Here is a 16780-nt window from a genome sequence, read left to right on the forward strand (position 1 = left end):
TTATAGGACATAAATGAAAACAAATGTCAGCTGGGTGTCCTTTGGATGTACTTGGGTAACAGGGAAGAAGTCTTTAACAGGCACGGTCCATGGCTGCTTATTAGCAAGCTGTGGGTCACATGTTTAGCACCATGATCTAAATGTAAATTTTTATCATGAAACAACCTTTCCACTTCAAGGATATTTTTCAAAATTAACCAGTAGCAAAAAGAACTGAAAAAGTTGTTTGAAGTTTTTATTTAATGGAGGAATTTGTGATGTAATTCTTTTTTCCCCTTAAAATTGTATTTAAGCTCACTTTTTAATAAAAAGTTTTTACTCTAGAGCCTTTAAGTATATTAAGGCAAAGCCATTGACACTGTACATTTTAATGTGGTGGGGGTAGAAAGTTAACAAAATCTTCCAAATTCCTTAGTATTATCTTGTATCCACTGTCCGTCCACGACAGCAGTGGTCTCACTAATACTACACTATCTGCCAAATCTCTTCATTTGTTAACATGACTTTAATCACCTAATGTTTTCTTTTGTGGGCTTATTAAGAATACTTGGTAACTGTCATACTTGCTCAGTAAATAGTTATTTCACTACATAAAACCTGTATTAACAAATCTGTTTTCTCATACATTTAAGTAGGTTCAAAATAAATCATGTTTATATAAAACAAAAGGACACAAAATTGTTTTGTAAGAATTTAATGTGTAAACAGGAAAATAAGCATTATAGCAACAAAACAGTTTGGCCTATTAATACAGCAATTTTAAAGACATTTCACCAACAAGTACTTTTTTATATACAGGAGGCTACCTCGGCATTGAAGTTTACCTTCTTACGGAATAACTAACTTCACAGTCTCAGATTTTAAGCCAGAAGGACAAGATTCATGCTGGTAAAGCAACCTGCAAATACTCCCTGTCCTCACAGTTAGTCTACTTTGAACTTATAAAAAGAGGAAGACAGTGCACTTAAGGCAGATGGCTGGGGGCTCCTGAAGCAAATCCCTGCCCAAAGGGGCTGTCTTACCATCTGTGGACTAAAACTGGAGGCAAAACTGAAAGCTAGGAAAATAAATACCTGTATCTTAAGTGCGTCTGACCAATTCACAGGGTCATCTGCAGAGTTAAACTGAAGCAGGTAAATAGAACCGTTGAGATCAGATTTCTATAAATTAAATGGTATTTGGCTAAAGTATTAAGGAGGTGAGAGAATAAAATATCAATGTTTTATTTAACAATCCTAAGTGACTATTTGCCCATTAAAACTAGAACCTTTAAGTCTAGTAGGTTGCTGTTTTAACATGGACTTTCTTTTGTTTTCCATTTAGAATGTTTAAAATTTCCTAGAAACTTATTTCAACAAATAATTCACATGTGATGGGCACACTGAACTAACAATGGTCTTTACACTCACCTTGAATAATCTGAGGAAGTATTAAAATTGAAAGTGATGTTTTTCCTGAGAAAGTCATGTTTCAAAATGGCACAAGACATAAATTTTCTTCAGTCCTTCCCTCCGGAACATAAGATGGGAAAATCAGTATAAAATAGTTTGTGAGGACAACATGCTTGTTTTCAGTCAGTCACTTAATGAAGCTACCAGTTTTCAGAGGGTGAGAACCAAGTTTAAGAAGTGATCATTTCTGTAAGGTATGAATGAATATACACGGCAAATTTCGGTTAGTGTGTAAGCAATTTTTATAGGAAATAGTGTACAGGTGGAGAAACTAAGGCACAGAAAACTTAACCAAGCTCATTTTCAAAGTTGAGTCTATAGTAAAGGTAGAAACAGAATCTAGGGCTTTGATTCTCAAGGTTCGAAGGTAATGGGACTATCCTCCCCAAAGGGAAAAATAATCTTTGTTTTTTGGTAGAGAATATTAAGAAATCACTTAAAAATATACAATATTAATTCCCTTGAAAATCTTTGGCATTTGTGTGTGTTTGGATGCTGGGGGTCTAGGTATTTACTCTGCCAAGATATTAAAAGTCAGGGGAGCCAGTTTTTAATCAAAACCAAAAAGATTAATCTTAACTTTAAAATGACCTGAGTTTTATTCTGCACTGTTCTACAAATCAATTGGATAACTGAGTCCTGTGAAATTTAACAATGGCCATGACAACTTACAGATTTTGTACACATGGATTCTGCAGTGAGATTTATACAACTAGAACTTTCTCTATACTTTTGTAAAGTACAAAATTAGATATCTAATTTTTCATAAGCCCAGCTATTCAAAAATAAAACTTAACGACAGTGAGATGATTATATGTTAAATGGTATTGAGTTGGCTCCAAATTCGAGTATTTTTTTAGTATTCATTCCAGGTTTTTGTACGGGCTGAGATGTGACCTGGGAAATTCATGAAGTTCAGAGTGGCATTTTTCCCTGTATGTTTTTGATCACAAAACTTCTAATCTCATAAAATATGCAATTGTAAGAGCTCCAGTAGGGTTTTGTAGTCATAATGCAGCACAGAACAGACCATGCAAAAGAAAAAGATAAAACTACTTTCAAGTTTCTTTGTTTTTAAAGTGCTCTTTGTGCAGTATTATTACATCAACTTCCAGACTAGAGAAATTCACTATAATGATTAGTAACAGTTTTACAACAGATCGAGTTCCATAAGAGTAATTTGTTCAAGTATGAATACATAGATTAAAAAATGCAAAAACTCTGGGCACATTGAAATCCCAGTGATAGAAGAGAAATCCACTTGAATACATAAGACGGATGACAGGGGTGTTGAGAAGGAAATGTCAGAATATCAGAGACTGATTGGTAAGGTAAGTAGTATGTAAACTCAAAGTGGTTCTGAGTATTTCGACAGCAAGTATCTGCCCAGCAAAAGAGGAACAAAAATATAATATTCCTTATCAGAAATAGAAAACAAGTCTGTCCAAATGTTCAGAAGTGGTATCATCAAGATATTTTTGGAGAAATTTCCTAGCTAATAGGTTGCTTCATCCATGTTGTCGTCACTGTCTGCACCAAAATCATCTCCATCTTCAAAGTATGAATTAATGTAGTCATTTTCCTAAGTGAAATGATATATTCCTCAGTAAACATTAAAATAAGTGAGTAGTAAGATCATTATTAAACAATATAATGTAGGCTGTCCCTTTAAGTTTCTAAATATCAAGTAATAAGAAAACATAGTAGGCTTTTGAAAAGTCTCTGCTATTTCATCTGCTTAAAAATTACATTGGTTTTTCATTCCCATCTACCTGTGCTGCTTTCCACAAGACCATCACCTCCTATAATTTTCAGGCACCAACTAGTTAAGAGAAAATGAAGGAATGTCCATGACACTTCAGTAGAATGATACATTGAATTCATTACACCTCAGGAGGACGATCTATGGTTTAGTTACCTATACCACTAAACACTCCAAACAAATGTACAGACACTCAAGAAACAAAGCCAATTTACATTAACATTCATTAAACTACACCAGAACTGAGGTTTTCAGTCACAGTGTGTAACAGAGCATAAGTAGAGGGATTTTTGCTTCTGGCCAAAAAACAAGCTCGAAGACACGAAATGAAACCTAGAAAATGCCATATTCCATCTAGGGCCCCTCAGTTTCCTTGAGGTTAAGAGTAATTAAGTTCCTGGGAATGTTTCAATTATCAAGACTGGGGAAGACTCTTATTCATGTAAATGATTCCCGATATTTCTGTGCTTTCTGTCAAAAATTAAAAAATCCATTTTGGATATGGATTAAAAGATATTTAAGAGAGTTATTAACTAAGTGCCGTGTATGGGATATATTTGGATTTTGACTGGGATGAACAATAAATTTTTTGAGACAATTAAAAATATTTAAATATTGGGGGCACCTGGGTGGCTCAGTGGGTTAAGCCTCTGTCTTCAGCAGGGAGCCTGCTTCCTTTTCTCTCTGCCTGCCTCTCTGCCTACTTGGGATCTCTGTCTGTCAAATAAATAAATAAAATATTTTAAAAAATCTGAATATTGGCTTAATATTTGATGATATTAAGGAAATATTTCATTATGTTAGGTATAATAATAATATTGTCATGTTGTTAAAGGGCCCTTATTCTTTAGTACATACTGAAATGTTTGTGGGATGAAACGATACAATGCCTGGGATTTGCTTTGTAACAATCCAAGGTGGATGGGAAATGGAAGTCAGGGGATAGGAATGGATTGGATGAATGAATGAGTGGTTGAAAGAATGGTTATACATTGATGATTGTTAAAGCTGTGTGATAAGTCCATGGGTGTTTATTTTACTTCATTGAAATCTACCATCAAAAAATTAATCTCTACATCTCCACTCTCTATAGCAAGAGTTATGATAAAGTAAGAAGTAGAGATGATTCTCAAAAGAAGGTCACCTGGATGTCAGCTTTTTTAGTACCTGCATAGTGGGGTTTTTTTTTTTAACATATAAATTTATATAAATAATGCAAGATAACTTGTAATATTCAGATACAGATTTTATTACTTTGTCTTCCCTGACACTGTAAGTTTCTGTATCCAGTAAGTTTCCATAGCATCCCCAGGAAGATGGCCTGGTTTCTCTGGTGCCAAGAAATCCAGTAACATCTGGAAGCCTGGCTGAAGCCTTGGGACTAGTGTACAGGGGAGGGGTGCATGGTCGAGAGTTCAAATGAGACCACTTTGTAAATGAGTTGGAAGGGATACTTCACTATTCCAAAGTCAAGCAGATGCAACTTTTGCTTTAGTCACAAACACTTCCAAGCACATTCAGTGATTTATTTACCTTGGGTAATTTTGTGATGTTAATAATCTTGAAACAGGTACAAAGTGAGAACCTGTTGAAACTGATGGCTTAAGTGGTCCTTGGCTTTCATTTGAACCCTTGCTTTTTCCCTTAATTACAATATTCAAAAGACTGAAGAAAGAAAAGGTCTGTGTTTCTTTAAATTGACAGAGGTGTTACTTAGATAATTTGCTCCATTTACTCTTCAAAAACAATGCTTATCAAACCCTCAATATGCCAAGTTAATTAACATGAATTTTTCATTAATTAATTGCTAAAAAGCACCAAGAGTAAGACTTTAAGTCTAGAAAGTCTTTAACTGAGCTCCCCTCTTCATCCCTCACCCAGACTCATATTCAAAACATGTATCCTTTCTCTACTAAAGTGGAAAGTTGTTTGTTTGGTTGTTTTTTTTTTTTTTTAATGATATGTATTTATATAAACTGTGTTTAGTACTCTGCTAAGGCCCAATACAGAAGTAATAGAATCTTGATGTTTGCTATTATTAGGGATGATCTTAATTTCAACAGAGTTCACCTCAAGCAGACTTTATAAAGAGAGCATTCCAAAAGCGAGTCTTGTCTAGGAAACAGAACACTACTCACTCAAAGATAATAGCATGCCACGATCTCCAAGACCAGTTGCTATACCAAAAATGTCTTCAGATACTACCAACAACACCTTGGAGGGCAAAATCACCACTGGTTCATAGCAACAAGCTTTCAAGCATGATTTAACCACAGTTCCTTTCAATCCAAGCAAATGAGCTTTCTAAAACACAAATACGATAAAACTATCCCGCTGCTTTAACCCTTCAAAGGGTACCCGCAGCACTCAGGATAAAGTCATATTGCTCAGCGTGGTATTTAATATTTGTCTTCAGCTTTGTCTCTCCATGTCCCCTACTTGAACTCTCTAGTCCAGTCATTTTGACTTACGTGGTCAATTACACTATTAGTGCTACACTCTCATTACCCGCAAGCCTTCTCCGCCCACTTTCCTTTATTTGCAAATCTCCTCCAGTCCATTTCTCATCTTGATCTGATTAAGTCTTCAGATTGTCTTCTTTGAGATACCTTTTTTCACATCACTAAAATGGAGTTTGGTGTCCCTCTTATGTACCCTTATGGCATCCTGTACTGTATCACACCATAGTATTATTCAGTGTATTATGACTGTCTCCTCTCTTGTGTGTCTCCCCACTACACCAATATCCTTGATGAGAGAACTGTTTCCTATCTTGATATTCCCCTTGCCTAGTACAATTCCAAGCATATGCATGGCATACAATTATTGCATAGTGAATGAAAAAAAAAAAAATAAACAAGGACTAATAGGTATTTATAGGGCAACTAAAATTTTGGATAGGGATTGTAGAGAGAAAAGGAAATCCAGGGGAAGGAGTCTGAAGAATACTGACATTTAAAGATCAGAAAGAAGAGAACTCAAAACAGACCGTGAAAAGGCACCAGAAACAGGAAAAAAAACCAAGAAGTGTTGTGTCCCCCAAACCAAGAAAAGCAACAATGTTTGCCTATGTCTTGGCATGCAGCACAATGCCTGGCATAGAGTTGATGCCATAATTGCCTTAAATTGTTGAATTTAAATAAAGGAAATAATACTTTAACAATGAAGTTGTGAGCAGTGTTAAATGTTGCAGAAAAGTGAAATCAGGACTAAAATTTATCGATTGGTGAACTTGATGGCAATAATTTCCATAGCATACAGGTGGAAATCAGATGAAAAGAACTAAAGAAAGGAGGGTGGGGGAGCGAGCAAGTGAAGCCAGCTGAACAGCTTTCCAAAAGATAGCAGGACACTTGGAAAGGAACATGGGGAACATACTTCATAATGAGAGATGAACAGGCTTTAATGCATGAATGGAAGAGATGAGTAGGAAGAGACTGAAAATATGAAAAGGGAAAGGACACAAGGATGATGGACCCCCCAAAAAAAGGACAATTAACTCTAAATACAATGAAGACTATTTCTTTCACTAAAAAACAGGAGGAGGAGGAAAGACATTTAGTTTGAAGGCAGAGGACATGAAATCAAGGGAATTTCTTCTTGATAGCTTCATTCTCTGTATAAAGAGGTTATTATCTGCTAAGAGTGAAAGGAAAAGATGACAAGGAGAGGGATTAAAAAAAAGAGAGAGAGATGACCTAAAATAATTGCTGTAGACAGATGATAAGAGAAACACAGAGAACGTGTCAGTCAGCAAAAAGGGGCTAGTGAGTCTTGCTTTAGGAGCATCAGTTTCTGGGATTCCTCAGAAAAGCTCAACAGGTGGTTTGGAGGGAAAAGGGGAGACAGAGGAACTGATCGAAGGTTACCTTGATCTCAAGTGTGTGCTGGGAGCATACAGGAAGACAGTAATGTCAAGAAAGCAGTTAAAGGGTAAGCAAGGATCTAGGCCCTTGAGGGAGAAAGATTAAGACAGGGAATAAGTAAAGGGGAAATAGAGAATCAGAGGTCTGGCAGGCTCAATCACATCAGAGTGCAGGATAAAAAAGTGAATGATCTGCAAAGAAAGTTGGACACAATATGATATTTTTAATTTTAAAATGTTTAAAATTTATCTGAAAGAATAAAGAATACTCAGGAAAATTCTTCCCTAGAAATAACAAAAAATGAAAAGCTTCTATTAACTGGAACAGCAGAGTGATGGTTCAAAACTAGGTCCCAGATATACATCTAAGCAGAAGTGGCAATCTAATAGCTGGTACAAGGGAATTGCAAATCAATGAAGAAAGCGAATTATTTAATAAATTCAGTTAGTAGCTGGCCAGCCATTTGGAAATAGATAAAAATGGATCCAAACCTCTCTCTTTACACCAATATAAATTCCAAAACAATCCAAAATTTAATGTAAATGAATTAAAGTATATAATAAAGACTTCGGAGATACAGCACTTTCAGATAAAGAAAAGATTTAGCATCATGTGGGAAGCTGAAATGGAGTGAAGATAAAGTTCACTGCCATGGAGAAGAAACTCCCAGCCTAGGGTTACTGCATGAGGTACCTACTAAGTCCCAAAGAGACTGTGGCCAACAAAGTTACCCTACTCAAAAGCACCCTGATAGGCTCTAGCTTATTTTGAAATGCACCATGTTTCTAGAAGTCAGAAATCCCAAATCCAAACCACTAAGTCGTAACTCAGATACTGGAGTTTAGATCATACCTATTCTCTGCCAGTGTCCACACGCACTTTGAGGTTTGAAACGCGATGGTATGGCAGGGGTTTCCTCTTCAGACCCTAAATGACTAAGTCCTTAATTATAGTAATGGCAAATTTAAAATTTTATGTAGATAAACCTTCAACTAATCTGATCGATTCGCTTCACTTGTGGCCTCCCACTTACAAAGTTGCCTGTCAAGTTCCTCTTACCTCCCAGATTCAGTTTGGTATCTTGATTTCAATGTTAAAGTCATTCTCTTGATACTAAGGAACTGATACCAGTGATGATGACATACCCTTCGTTCTCATCAACTTGGTTCTGGTTTGTTATTTTGACTATATAGCACATATCTGACTCCTCAGTAGAGAACCCTTAATAAAGTTCCTAAGTTTACCTCTTCTTGCTCTTCTTCATCATATTCCTCTTGTTCTGCGGCGTCATCGTCGTCCTCCTCATCACCTTCTTTACTCTTCTCTTTGCCGCCTTCTTTCTCTTCGTTTTCCTCATCTGATTTTTCACCATCACCTCTCTTTTCCAGCTCCTGGTATAAAGGAACCTCATTAATTTAAGTGGAACCCACTAGACTTTGACCTCCCTGCTCAGCTTCAAGAAAACACAGTTACCCATCATCTTATTCTAATTCTCCAGGCCACTACCTAGGAAACTTTGAGTTTGCTCAACAAAGGAAGAACTCTCTGTCCTGTCATTATACTAGTGTTTTCATTGAGTTTCTAACTTCATAACTGGGTCTCAGGGATGGCTCAATATCAGCTCTAAGCACAATGCTTTATTCTCACGATTTCTGTCTTACCCCCCCCCCTTTTTAAAAGATTTTATTTATTTATTTGACAGAGAGAGAGAGAGGTCACAAGTAGGCAGAGAGGCAGGCAGAGAGGGGCAGGGGGAAGCAGGCTCCCTGCCCAGCAGAGAGCCCGATGCAAGCCTGGATCCCAGGACTCTGAGATCATGACCTGAGCCAAAAGCAGAGGCTTAATTAACCCACTGAGCCACCCAGGCACCCTTACCTCCTTCTAACACACTGAATTGATTGAATTCATAGAGAGAAACTTTCAGAAGGCTATTTTGTTATCTTTCCACATAAATTTCAAAAATGTCTACATTGTATGTGTGTATATATATATATGTATTTATTTAAAAAGTAAGCACTATGCCCAACATGGAATTAGAACTCACCACCCTGACATCAAGAGTCCTATGCTCTACCAACTGAGCCAGCCAGGTGACTCTATGTTAATACTCATAATTAAAGCACAGGATCACTTTAGCTAAGATATGATTGTTCTTAAATAATAAACAGAACATGAATTTCTATAGCTGCAAATGCTCCATTCTATTATATTTGCTTTGTAGATTACATATAAAGAGAAACACATTTTGTATTTGGAGTGACTACAATTTAGTTATTCCTTTACTGGCTCTTAAATACTTATTTTAAAAATCCTTTTAATTATATTCAAGTTTGAATTTAAGGAAATCAAAGGCAATAAAAACACTACAGAAAGATTCAATTTCTTTCTTTCTTTTTTTTTTTTAAAGATTTTATTTATTTATTTGACAGACAGAGATCACAAGTAGGCAGAGAGGCAGGCAGAGAGAGAGAGAGGAGGAAGCAGGTTCCCCACCAAGGAGAGAGCCCGATTCAGGGCTTGATCCCAGGATGCTGGGATCATGACTTGAGCCGAAGGCAGAGGCTTTAACCCTCTGAGCCACCCAATTTCTAATCAAAATTTAAGTTATGGGGCACCTGGGTGGCTCAGCTGGTTCAGTATCTGCTGTTGGCTCAGGTCATGATCCCAGAATCCTGGGATCCAGCCCTGTGTCGGGCTCCCTGCTCAGCTTCTCTCTCTCCCTCTCCCTCTGCCTGCTGTGTGTGTGTGTGTCTCTCTCTTTGTCAAATAAACAAATAAAATCTTTAAAGAAAATTCAAATTCCACTTTTTTACCTCATTCCACTGAGGGAGAACAAATAAAACAAAGGTAAAAGACATAAGATGATTTATCTTCACACTGACTCATGTTGCCTTATATGAGTTATTACTATAACACATGCAATTTTTCAAATTGACAATCCGTTTGGAAAATCGCAAATAAACAAAATAGTGTTTATAGATATATCTTTGGAAGTGTCTACAAATACACACACCCACACCCACATATAATGATGCTATGTTGACATTAACATATGGAGTCTTTTCTATTTTAATCTAATTACAGTAAAGAGGTCTACGACTCATAAATTTTGTGTAGTTACAAGGGAATTGTAGTGCTGTACTTATTTAGCTCTGCGTAAGGTATATACTCTATTTGAAAAATCCTATTAGCTATTATTTCATAATTAGCAATAAGCATATTTAAACCAACTATGGAGAATGTTTTTATTTTATTTTTTATTTTAAAAAACATTTTATTTATTTATTTATTTGACAGAGAGAGAGAGAGAGCACAAGCAGTGGGAGCAAGTAGAGGGAGAAGCAGCCTCCCCGCCAAGCAAGGGTACCCAATGTGGGGCTTGATCCCAGGACCCCGGAACCATGACCTGAGCCGAAGGCAGATACCTAATGACTGAGCCACCTAGGTGTCCCTGGAACATGTTTTTAAAACACAAAAATCATTCACTGCTCTGTAGGTCTAGGAAGTCTTTATTTCCATTACTATCATTTCAAATATTTTAAAAAATAACAACTTTATTTGTATTACATAGGCCTAAGTCAAACCCATAAAATACTTAAATCGCTTAACTACAGTAGATTTATTAAACTTAAAAAAATGATCTCTGAGCCACACACATTGTCTCCTTACTTTTTTCTTTGTGTGCTAAGCTACTAATTTTGGTTTGTCTACTTTTTAGTCTCCATTTCCTCCTCTGTGAGATTTAACTATTTACCCACTACTACCTTACAGATTTGTTTTAAGAATAATGTGATGAGGGGGCGCCTGGGTGGCTCAGTGGGTTAAGCTGCTGCCTTCAGCTCGGGTCATGATCTCAGGGTCTTGGGATCGAGTCCCGCATCGGGCTCTCTGCTCAGCAGGGAGCCTGCTTCCCTCTCTCTCTCTGCCTGCCTCTCCATCTACTTGTGATTTCTCTCTGTCAAATAAATAAATAAAATCTTTAAAAAAAAAAAAAAAAAGAATAATGTGATGAAGGGGCACCTGGGTGGCTCAGTGGTTTAAGCCGCTGCCTTTGGCTCGGGTCATGATCCCAGGATCCTGGGATGGAGCCCCGCATCGGGAGCTCTGCTCAGCAGGGAGCCTGCTTCCTCCTCTCTGCCTGCCTCTCTGCCTACTTACGATCTCTGTCTGTCAAATAAATAAATAAAATCTTTAAAAAAAAAATAATAATGTGATGAACACAATGTGAAAACACTTCTCAAACAGTTAACTTATAGAGAGGGAAGAGTTATTCCAGTTAAAATAATATGCAGCCAACCTATAGAGTTTCCCATGTCAAGCAGACAGAGGCTCAAATATTAGCTTACTGCTGTCTGATTATTCACACACATGAGATTTGACTGTTTGTTACTTTCTCTCCATCCACAGTTTTTTTTTTTTTTAAGATTTTTATTTATTTATGTGACAGAGATCACAAGTAGGCAGAGAGGCAGGCAGAGAGAGAGGAAGGGAAGAAGGCTCCCTGCTGAGCAGAGAGCCCAATGTGGGGGCTCCATCCCAGGACCCTGGAATCATGGCCTGAGCCAAAGGCAGAGGCTTTAACCCACTGAGCCATCCAGGCGCCCCATCCACAGTTTTATTATATTAAAACCTGCAACTACTTTTGCTGAAGAAATGAACAATAAGAAAGTCATCCAGAAGCTAATTTTGCTCATTAACCGAGAGATACAAAAAAACCTAACTCATTTAATTTTCAGATTTAAAACTTCAGTTTTAACATGTGCAAAATGAAAAAGGTGTTTAATGTAGAAAATCAGGAAGCACAATTTGTTCTGATGAGAAACCACATTCAGATCAATCCTCCTTATAGCACATGTCATCTTAGCAACTTCTTTCCAGGAAGCTTTAAGAAGAGTCAGTTGCTAGTTCTGCAACCCTTCCCATCATTCCACCACGGTTAAACCTGACAGTTATCGCTATTCCCTCAATATCCTCCTGCCATTATTTTCAGATATGTTATCTCTGGCTCAAGCACTAGCCAAAAAATAAAATAACTGAGTTTCTGTTATCACAGAGCTGTGCCAACTTGACCAGGCAAGTAAAAGTTTCAAAGCCTTGACCTCCTTATCTGTAAGTAAGGAAGAAAAATACCCATCTCTCCTTGTTGTTATGAAGTCTTCAGGACATAAGGTATGTAAATATCTTTCACCAAAGAGCCTGGTACATAATAAGCTGCTATCATTATCATCATGATCATTACCATCAGTGCAAGGTAGTATCTGCAAGGACAGTGGGAATACATTGGCATAACCTCCATGGAGAGTGGTCTGTCAATATTTATCCATATTATTTGATATACATAACTATTGACCCAAGAAATCCACTTCAAGAAACCTACTTGAAGATGTAAAATGACATATTTAATATAAATTCACTATAGCACTGTTTATAATAGCAAAGCTCTAGATGAAACTTGGCCATCAATACAATACTGGTTAAATAAATTATGGTTCATTCTTATAGTGCAGCCAAAAAAGAAAAAAAAAATGAGGCAAACTCTACACAGACTAACGTAGAGCCGTCTCCATTGATTACAAGTGATAAAATGAAAATGCAGAAGAGTATAATATGCTAGCTTTTGTCACGAAAAAGAAAAAGAAAAAATCTGTTATTTGTTACACATAAAATATTTCTGGAAGATCCATCTATAAGAAACTGATAATACTGGTTGTACAAGAGGAGAACTAGATGGTTAGGGACAGGGATGGGAGGGCAAATTTTCAGTTTATTAACCTTTTGGATATTTTATCTTTCAATTTTTGAAATATTAAAAACAATGAAGGCATAAAAGTAGTTCTATAAGATCTACTTTTTTCTCAATAGAATCTTCTACACTTACCGAGAGACAGAAAAAAAAGCACTAACAAAGTACATGAGTAAAAATAGGAAAAAAAAAAACAAACCCTGAGACTTTTTTTTAAAAGAAATACATTTTAGGTATGTAACTCATGTTTCTTTCCCATATGTAATTCCAGTGTAAGGGGAAAGTAGTGATACATGGGAAAGGAAGTAGGTGACAGAAGGTAAGGTACATTGACAGGTAAGTGGTAAAGAAGGACAGGATGGGGACGCCTGAGTGGCTCAGTGGGTTAAGCCGCTGCCTTCGGCTCAGGTGATGATCCTAGGTCCTGGGATTGAGTCCTGCATCGGGCTCCTTGCTTGGCAGGGAGCCTGCTTCTCTCTCTGCCTCTGCTGCCACTCTGCCTGCTTGTGCTCGCTCTCGCTCCTCTCTCTCTGACAAATAAATTTAAAAAAAAAAAAAAAGGGACAGGATGGAGCTTTTTTTTTTAAAAATATTTTATTTATTTATTTGACAGAGAGAGATCACAAGTAGGCAGAGAGGCAGGCAGAGAGAGAGAGGTGGAAGCAGGCTTCCCCGCTGAGCAGAGAGCCCGATGCGGGACTCGATCCCAGGACCCTGAGATCATGACCTGAGCCGAAGGCAGCGGCTTAACCCACTGAGCCACCCAAGTGCCCCAGGATGGAACTTTTTTTTATATCCCAGCCAACAATGTTCAAATCTTTCCAGTTACCCTGTGTGATGGGCTTGTTTCTGCCAAATCCACATATTATCAAAAGTGAGAGAAGGTGGAAAGACTGAAAAAGATGAAAGAAGGCATGACACTTTTTCAGCTTGCTCAGATAGCAAGAAGAAAACCTTACCTCGATTTTTTTCAACACATCTGCAGTATTAGTGAGTGAAACGCCTTTGCTTGTATCTTTCGCCTTTTCGGATTTGGGGCCTGCTGAAGTAAAACCACTGTTAACACATATTTCTGTAACAGTAACTCTGCATTACGTTTTTTTTTTTGTTTGTTTTTTTTGCCTCTTCATATGCTGCCTAGCAGTGATATGTCATGGCAGACAGTCACATAATTTGCAGACCGAATTAATTTTCTTAATTAAAAATAAAAATAATTTTCTTAAATAAAAATAGTATTTCTTAAATAAATAAAGAATAACTGAGTCAGCAGACCTCACCAATTTTCCATGATGAGGAGTAAATGATAATCACTTAAAGGATGCTTTCTAACACTGTAACCAGATATATTTTTACCAGTACTGAAGATCTGTACTGGAAAATAATGTTATTAAGGCCTACACTGACTACTAAAATGTTACCTAAGGTAGAAGCATGAGAGGACCAGAGAAAGACTCTCACAAATATATCATCTGCACTGGCTTCCTGTTCACTGATCAGTATATCTTATTTTAACTAGAGCAATTCAACCAGGTTTGGAAAATAAAAAACAAGTGCAGAATAAATATGCATTTGTCAATGGTTAAAGAAATGAGGAAGGAGTTATACTCATGCAACGTAAGGCTCATCTTTGGCATAAAGATTAAAATGGTTAAACTGAATGTATCTGTTACATGAATCTGAAAACTCAAAGCAATGTAAATAAAAAGTTTTAATGGCTTTTGGATTTTTTTTAAAGCCATATAAAAAAAATCATGCATTAGAGGCTATTCTACAACCACAGGGAATGGAGAATTATTTCATATATAGATCCAGCCAGTCAGTTACCAAAGCATTATGATATGTTACCAAACTGTCCCATTGTGATCAAAAAGTATTATAGTCCTTTCCCCAAATCAAACTAAATACCTAGAAATTCCTTGGCAAGAGAGGAAATATGATTCAGAAAGATGTAATTTCATTAAAGATTAACATTTAACCTATAGAAGAACAAATTTCTAGATTGTGGTGGATGACTCCTAACTGATAGAATTATAATTTACTGTGTTATACCAAATTGCCCCTCAGGGAGTCACTGAGCTCAGAACCCCAACATATATATTTGTGACATTTTCTCAGAAAAAAGGTAACAGTTAGATTTAATAATGGGTAACTTTCTCTGTTCCCCTTGAGGGTAAAAACCGTTTAATTTGAACTGTAGCACATAAAATGTAGTATCATATATGAACTAGATCTCAATATATATTATAATATAGATGCTAGAAAACATTAGTGTAAGAACCTATTTTAGCTAGAGCACTTCCATCCAGGTTAAACAATAACCTTGTTGTTTAACCCTTAAACTGTCCCTGTAGCTCTTCCCCAAGGGACTTACTTAAAAACATGTCCGGAAACCAGTCCCAGGTAACAAACCCTAAATACAAGGGTGGGTCAGGCCAGGTGGAGACATCAGATCAGTAGGGGGACGCATACTGTCTCCCTAGTTACCAAGGAGTATGGGCCCCGCCCCTTGGGGCACCTTTTGGGCGCCAATTCTGACCAAGGTGATAGGCTAATTCAAATATCTACTAGGGTAAATTGTAAATCAATTGGTCATTTATGTGTGACCTAACATGACTGTGCTGTGTGTTACAATTTCATTGGCCACCTGTGCATGGCCAGGCCTAACCATATGGCCTTTGCCCTTAAAAGCTAGTCTGTGAAGCAGAGAGAGGTCGCCCTCTCTGTAAGAGGTGTGGCCCCGAACGTTTGGTTTGATTCTTGATGCTTGGTGCGAAATAAAGCTTTGCTTGACCTTCACTTTGTATCAGTCTCGCTCCTTTATTCATGGACCCATTATTGGGGGACTTAACAATTAGCTAAGAATGTAACTTACTCACATCATAAAGTCTTTTTCTCTAAGAATCTTCTGTTGAATTACTTAAGTTTCCTAACACACAAGGCTATTAACTGGGTATTATAAAACATGGTCAGGTAAATAAAGTTATTAAAAACTACTGATCTCTTGGGGCATCTGGGTGGCTCAGTCGGTTGAGCAGCTGACTCTTCATTTTGGCTCAGGTCATGATCTCAGGGTCCTGGGATTGAGCCCCATGTCAGGCTCGACACTCAGTAGCAAATCTGTTTCAGGATTCTCTTTCTTCCTCTGCCCCTCCCCCTGGCTCACTCTCTCTCTCTCTCAAATAAATAAATCTTAAAAATTAAAAACAACAACAACAACAAAAAACCACTACTGATCTCTTAACTAAGAAAGTCAGTTGCTGAAAGGCCACTAAGCGTCTTTTGGTACTTATAAATCTGGTTTTATATAATCACAAATTCTTTTATGTATAACTGGGAGAGAAGTGTCAAATTACCAAAATTTGTTGGGCTGCTTGGGTGGCTCAGTTGGTTGAGTGTCTGACTCTTGGTTTTGGCTCAGGTCATGATCTGAGGGTTGTGAGACAGAGCCCCCAAGTTGGGCCACGTGCTCAGTGGGGAGTTTGGAATTCTCTCCCTCTCCTTCCCCCTCTGCCCCTTTCCCAACCTACATGGTTTCTCACTCTCTTTCTAAAATAAATAAATCTTTTAAAAAAATTGCAAAAATTTGTTAAAAGACTGTTTTAACCCAGAAACATTAATATGCATTTTTTTCATCTTTGGCCAAATACATGCATATATTTGATTTTTTAGTTTGTTTGTTTTTGTTTCTTTCAATACCTGCCAATAGCTGGTTCTTCAAGAAACAAAGTTTTTCAGTCATTGTCTTTTTTGGGTACTGTTTACTTTCATGTAAATCAGTGAAAGTCATTTTAACAAAAGAGAGAGGGAGGGGGTAGGGAGAGGGTAGTGGGGTTATGGACATTAGGGAGGGTATGTGCTATGGTGAGTGCTGTGAAGTGTGTAAACCTGAAGATTCACAGACCTGCACCCCTGGGGCTAATAATACAGTATATATTTATTTTTTAAAAAACATGCAAAA

General features: G+C 37.2%; 1 protein-coding gene across 3 annotated transcripts in view; it reads right to left on the bottom strand.

The window, feature by feature from the left end:
* Positions 1-678: 678 nt before the first annotated feature.
* The window catches only part of POLR3G (RNA polymerase III subunit G), a 40091-nt gene continuing 23989 nt past the window's right edge, over positions 679-16780 (bottom strand). For 2 of the 3 annotated variants that reach the window (XM_082725847.1, XM_082725846.1), the window contains 3 exons: positions 13782-13864; positions 8324-8470; positions 679-3033 (listed from right to left, as the gene is read on the bottom strand). In XM_082725847.1, coding sequence (XP_082581973.1) covers positions 2947-3033; positions 8324-8470; positions 13782-13864 — 317 coding nt within the window. In that variant the 3' untranslated portion in view covers positions 679-2946. The remainder of the gene's footprint in view (positions 3034-8323; positions 8471-13781; positions 13865-16780) is intronic. The other variant, XM_082725848.1, reaches the window with a different exon arrangement.

This window comes from Mustela nivalis, assembly GCF_964662115.1.
Source record: "Mustela nivalis genome assembly, chromosome: 3".
In the NCBI taxonomy this organism is placed as follows: Eukaryota; Metazoa; Chordata; class Mammalia; order Carnivora; family Mustelidae; genus Mustela; species Mustela nivalis.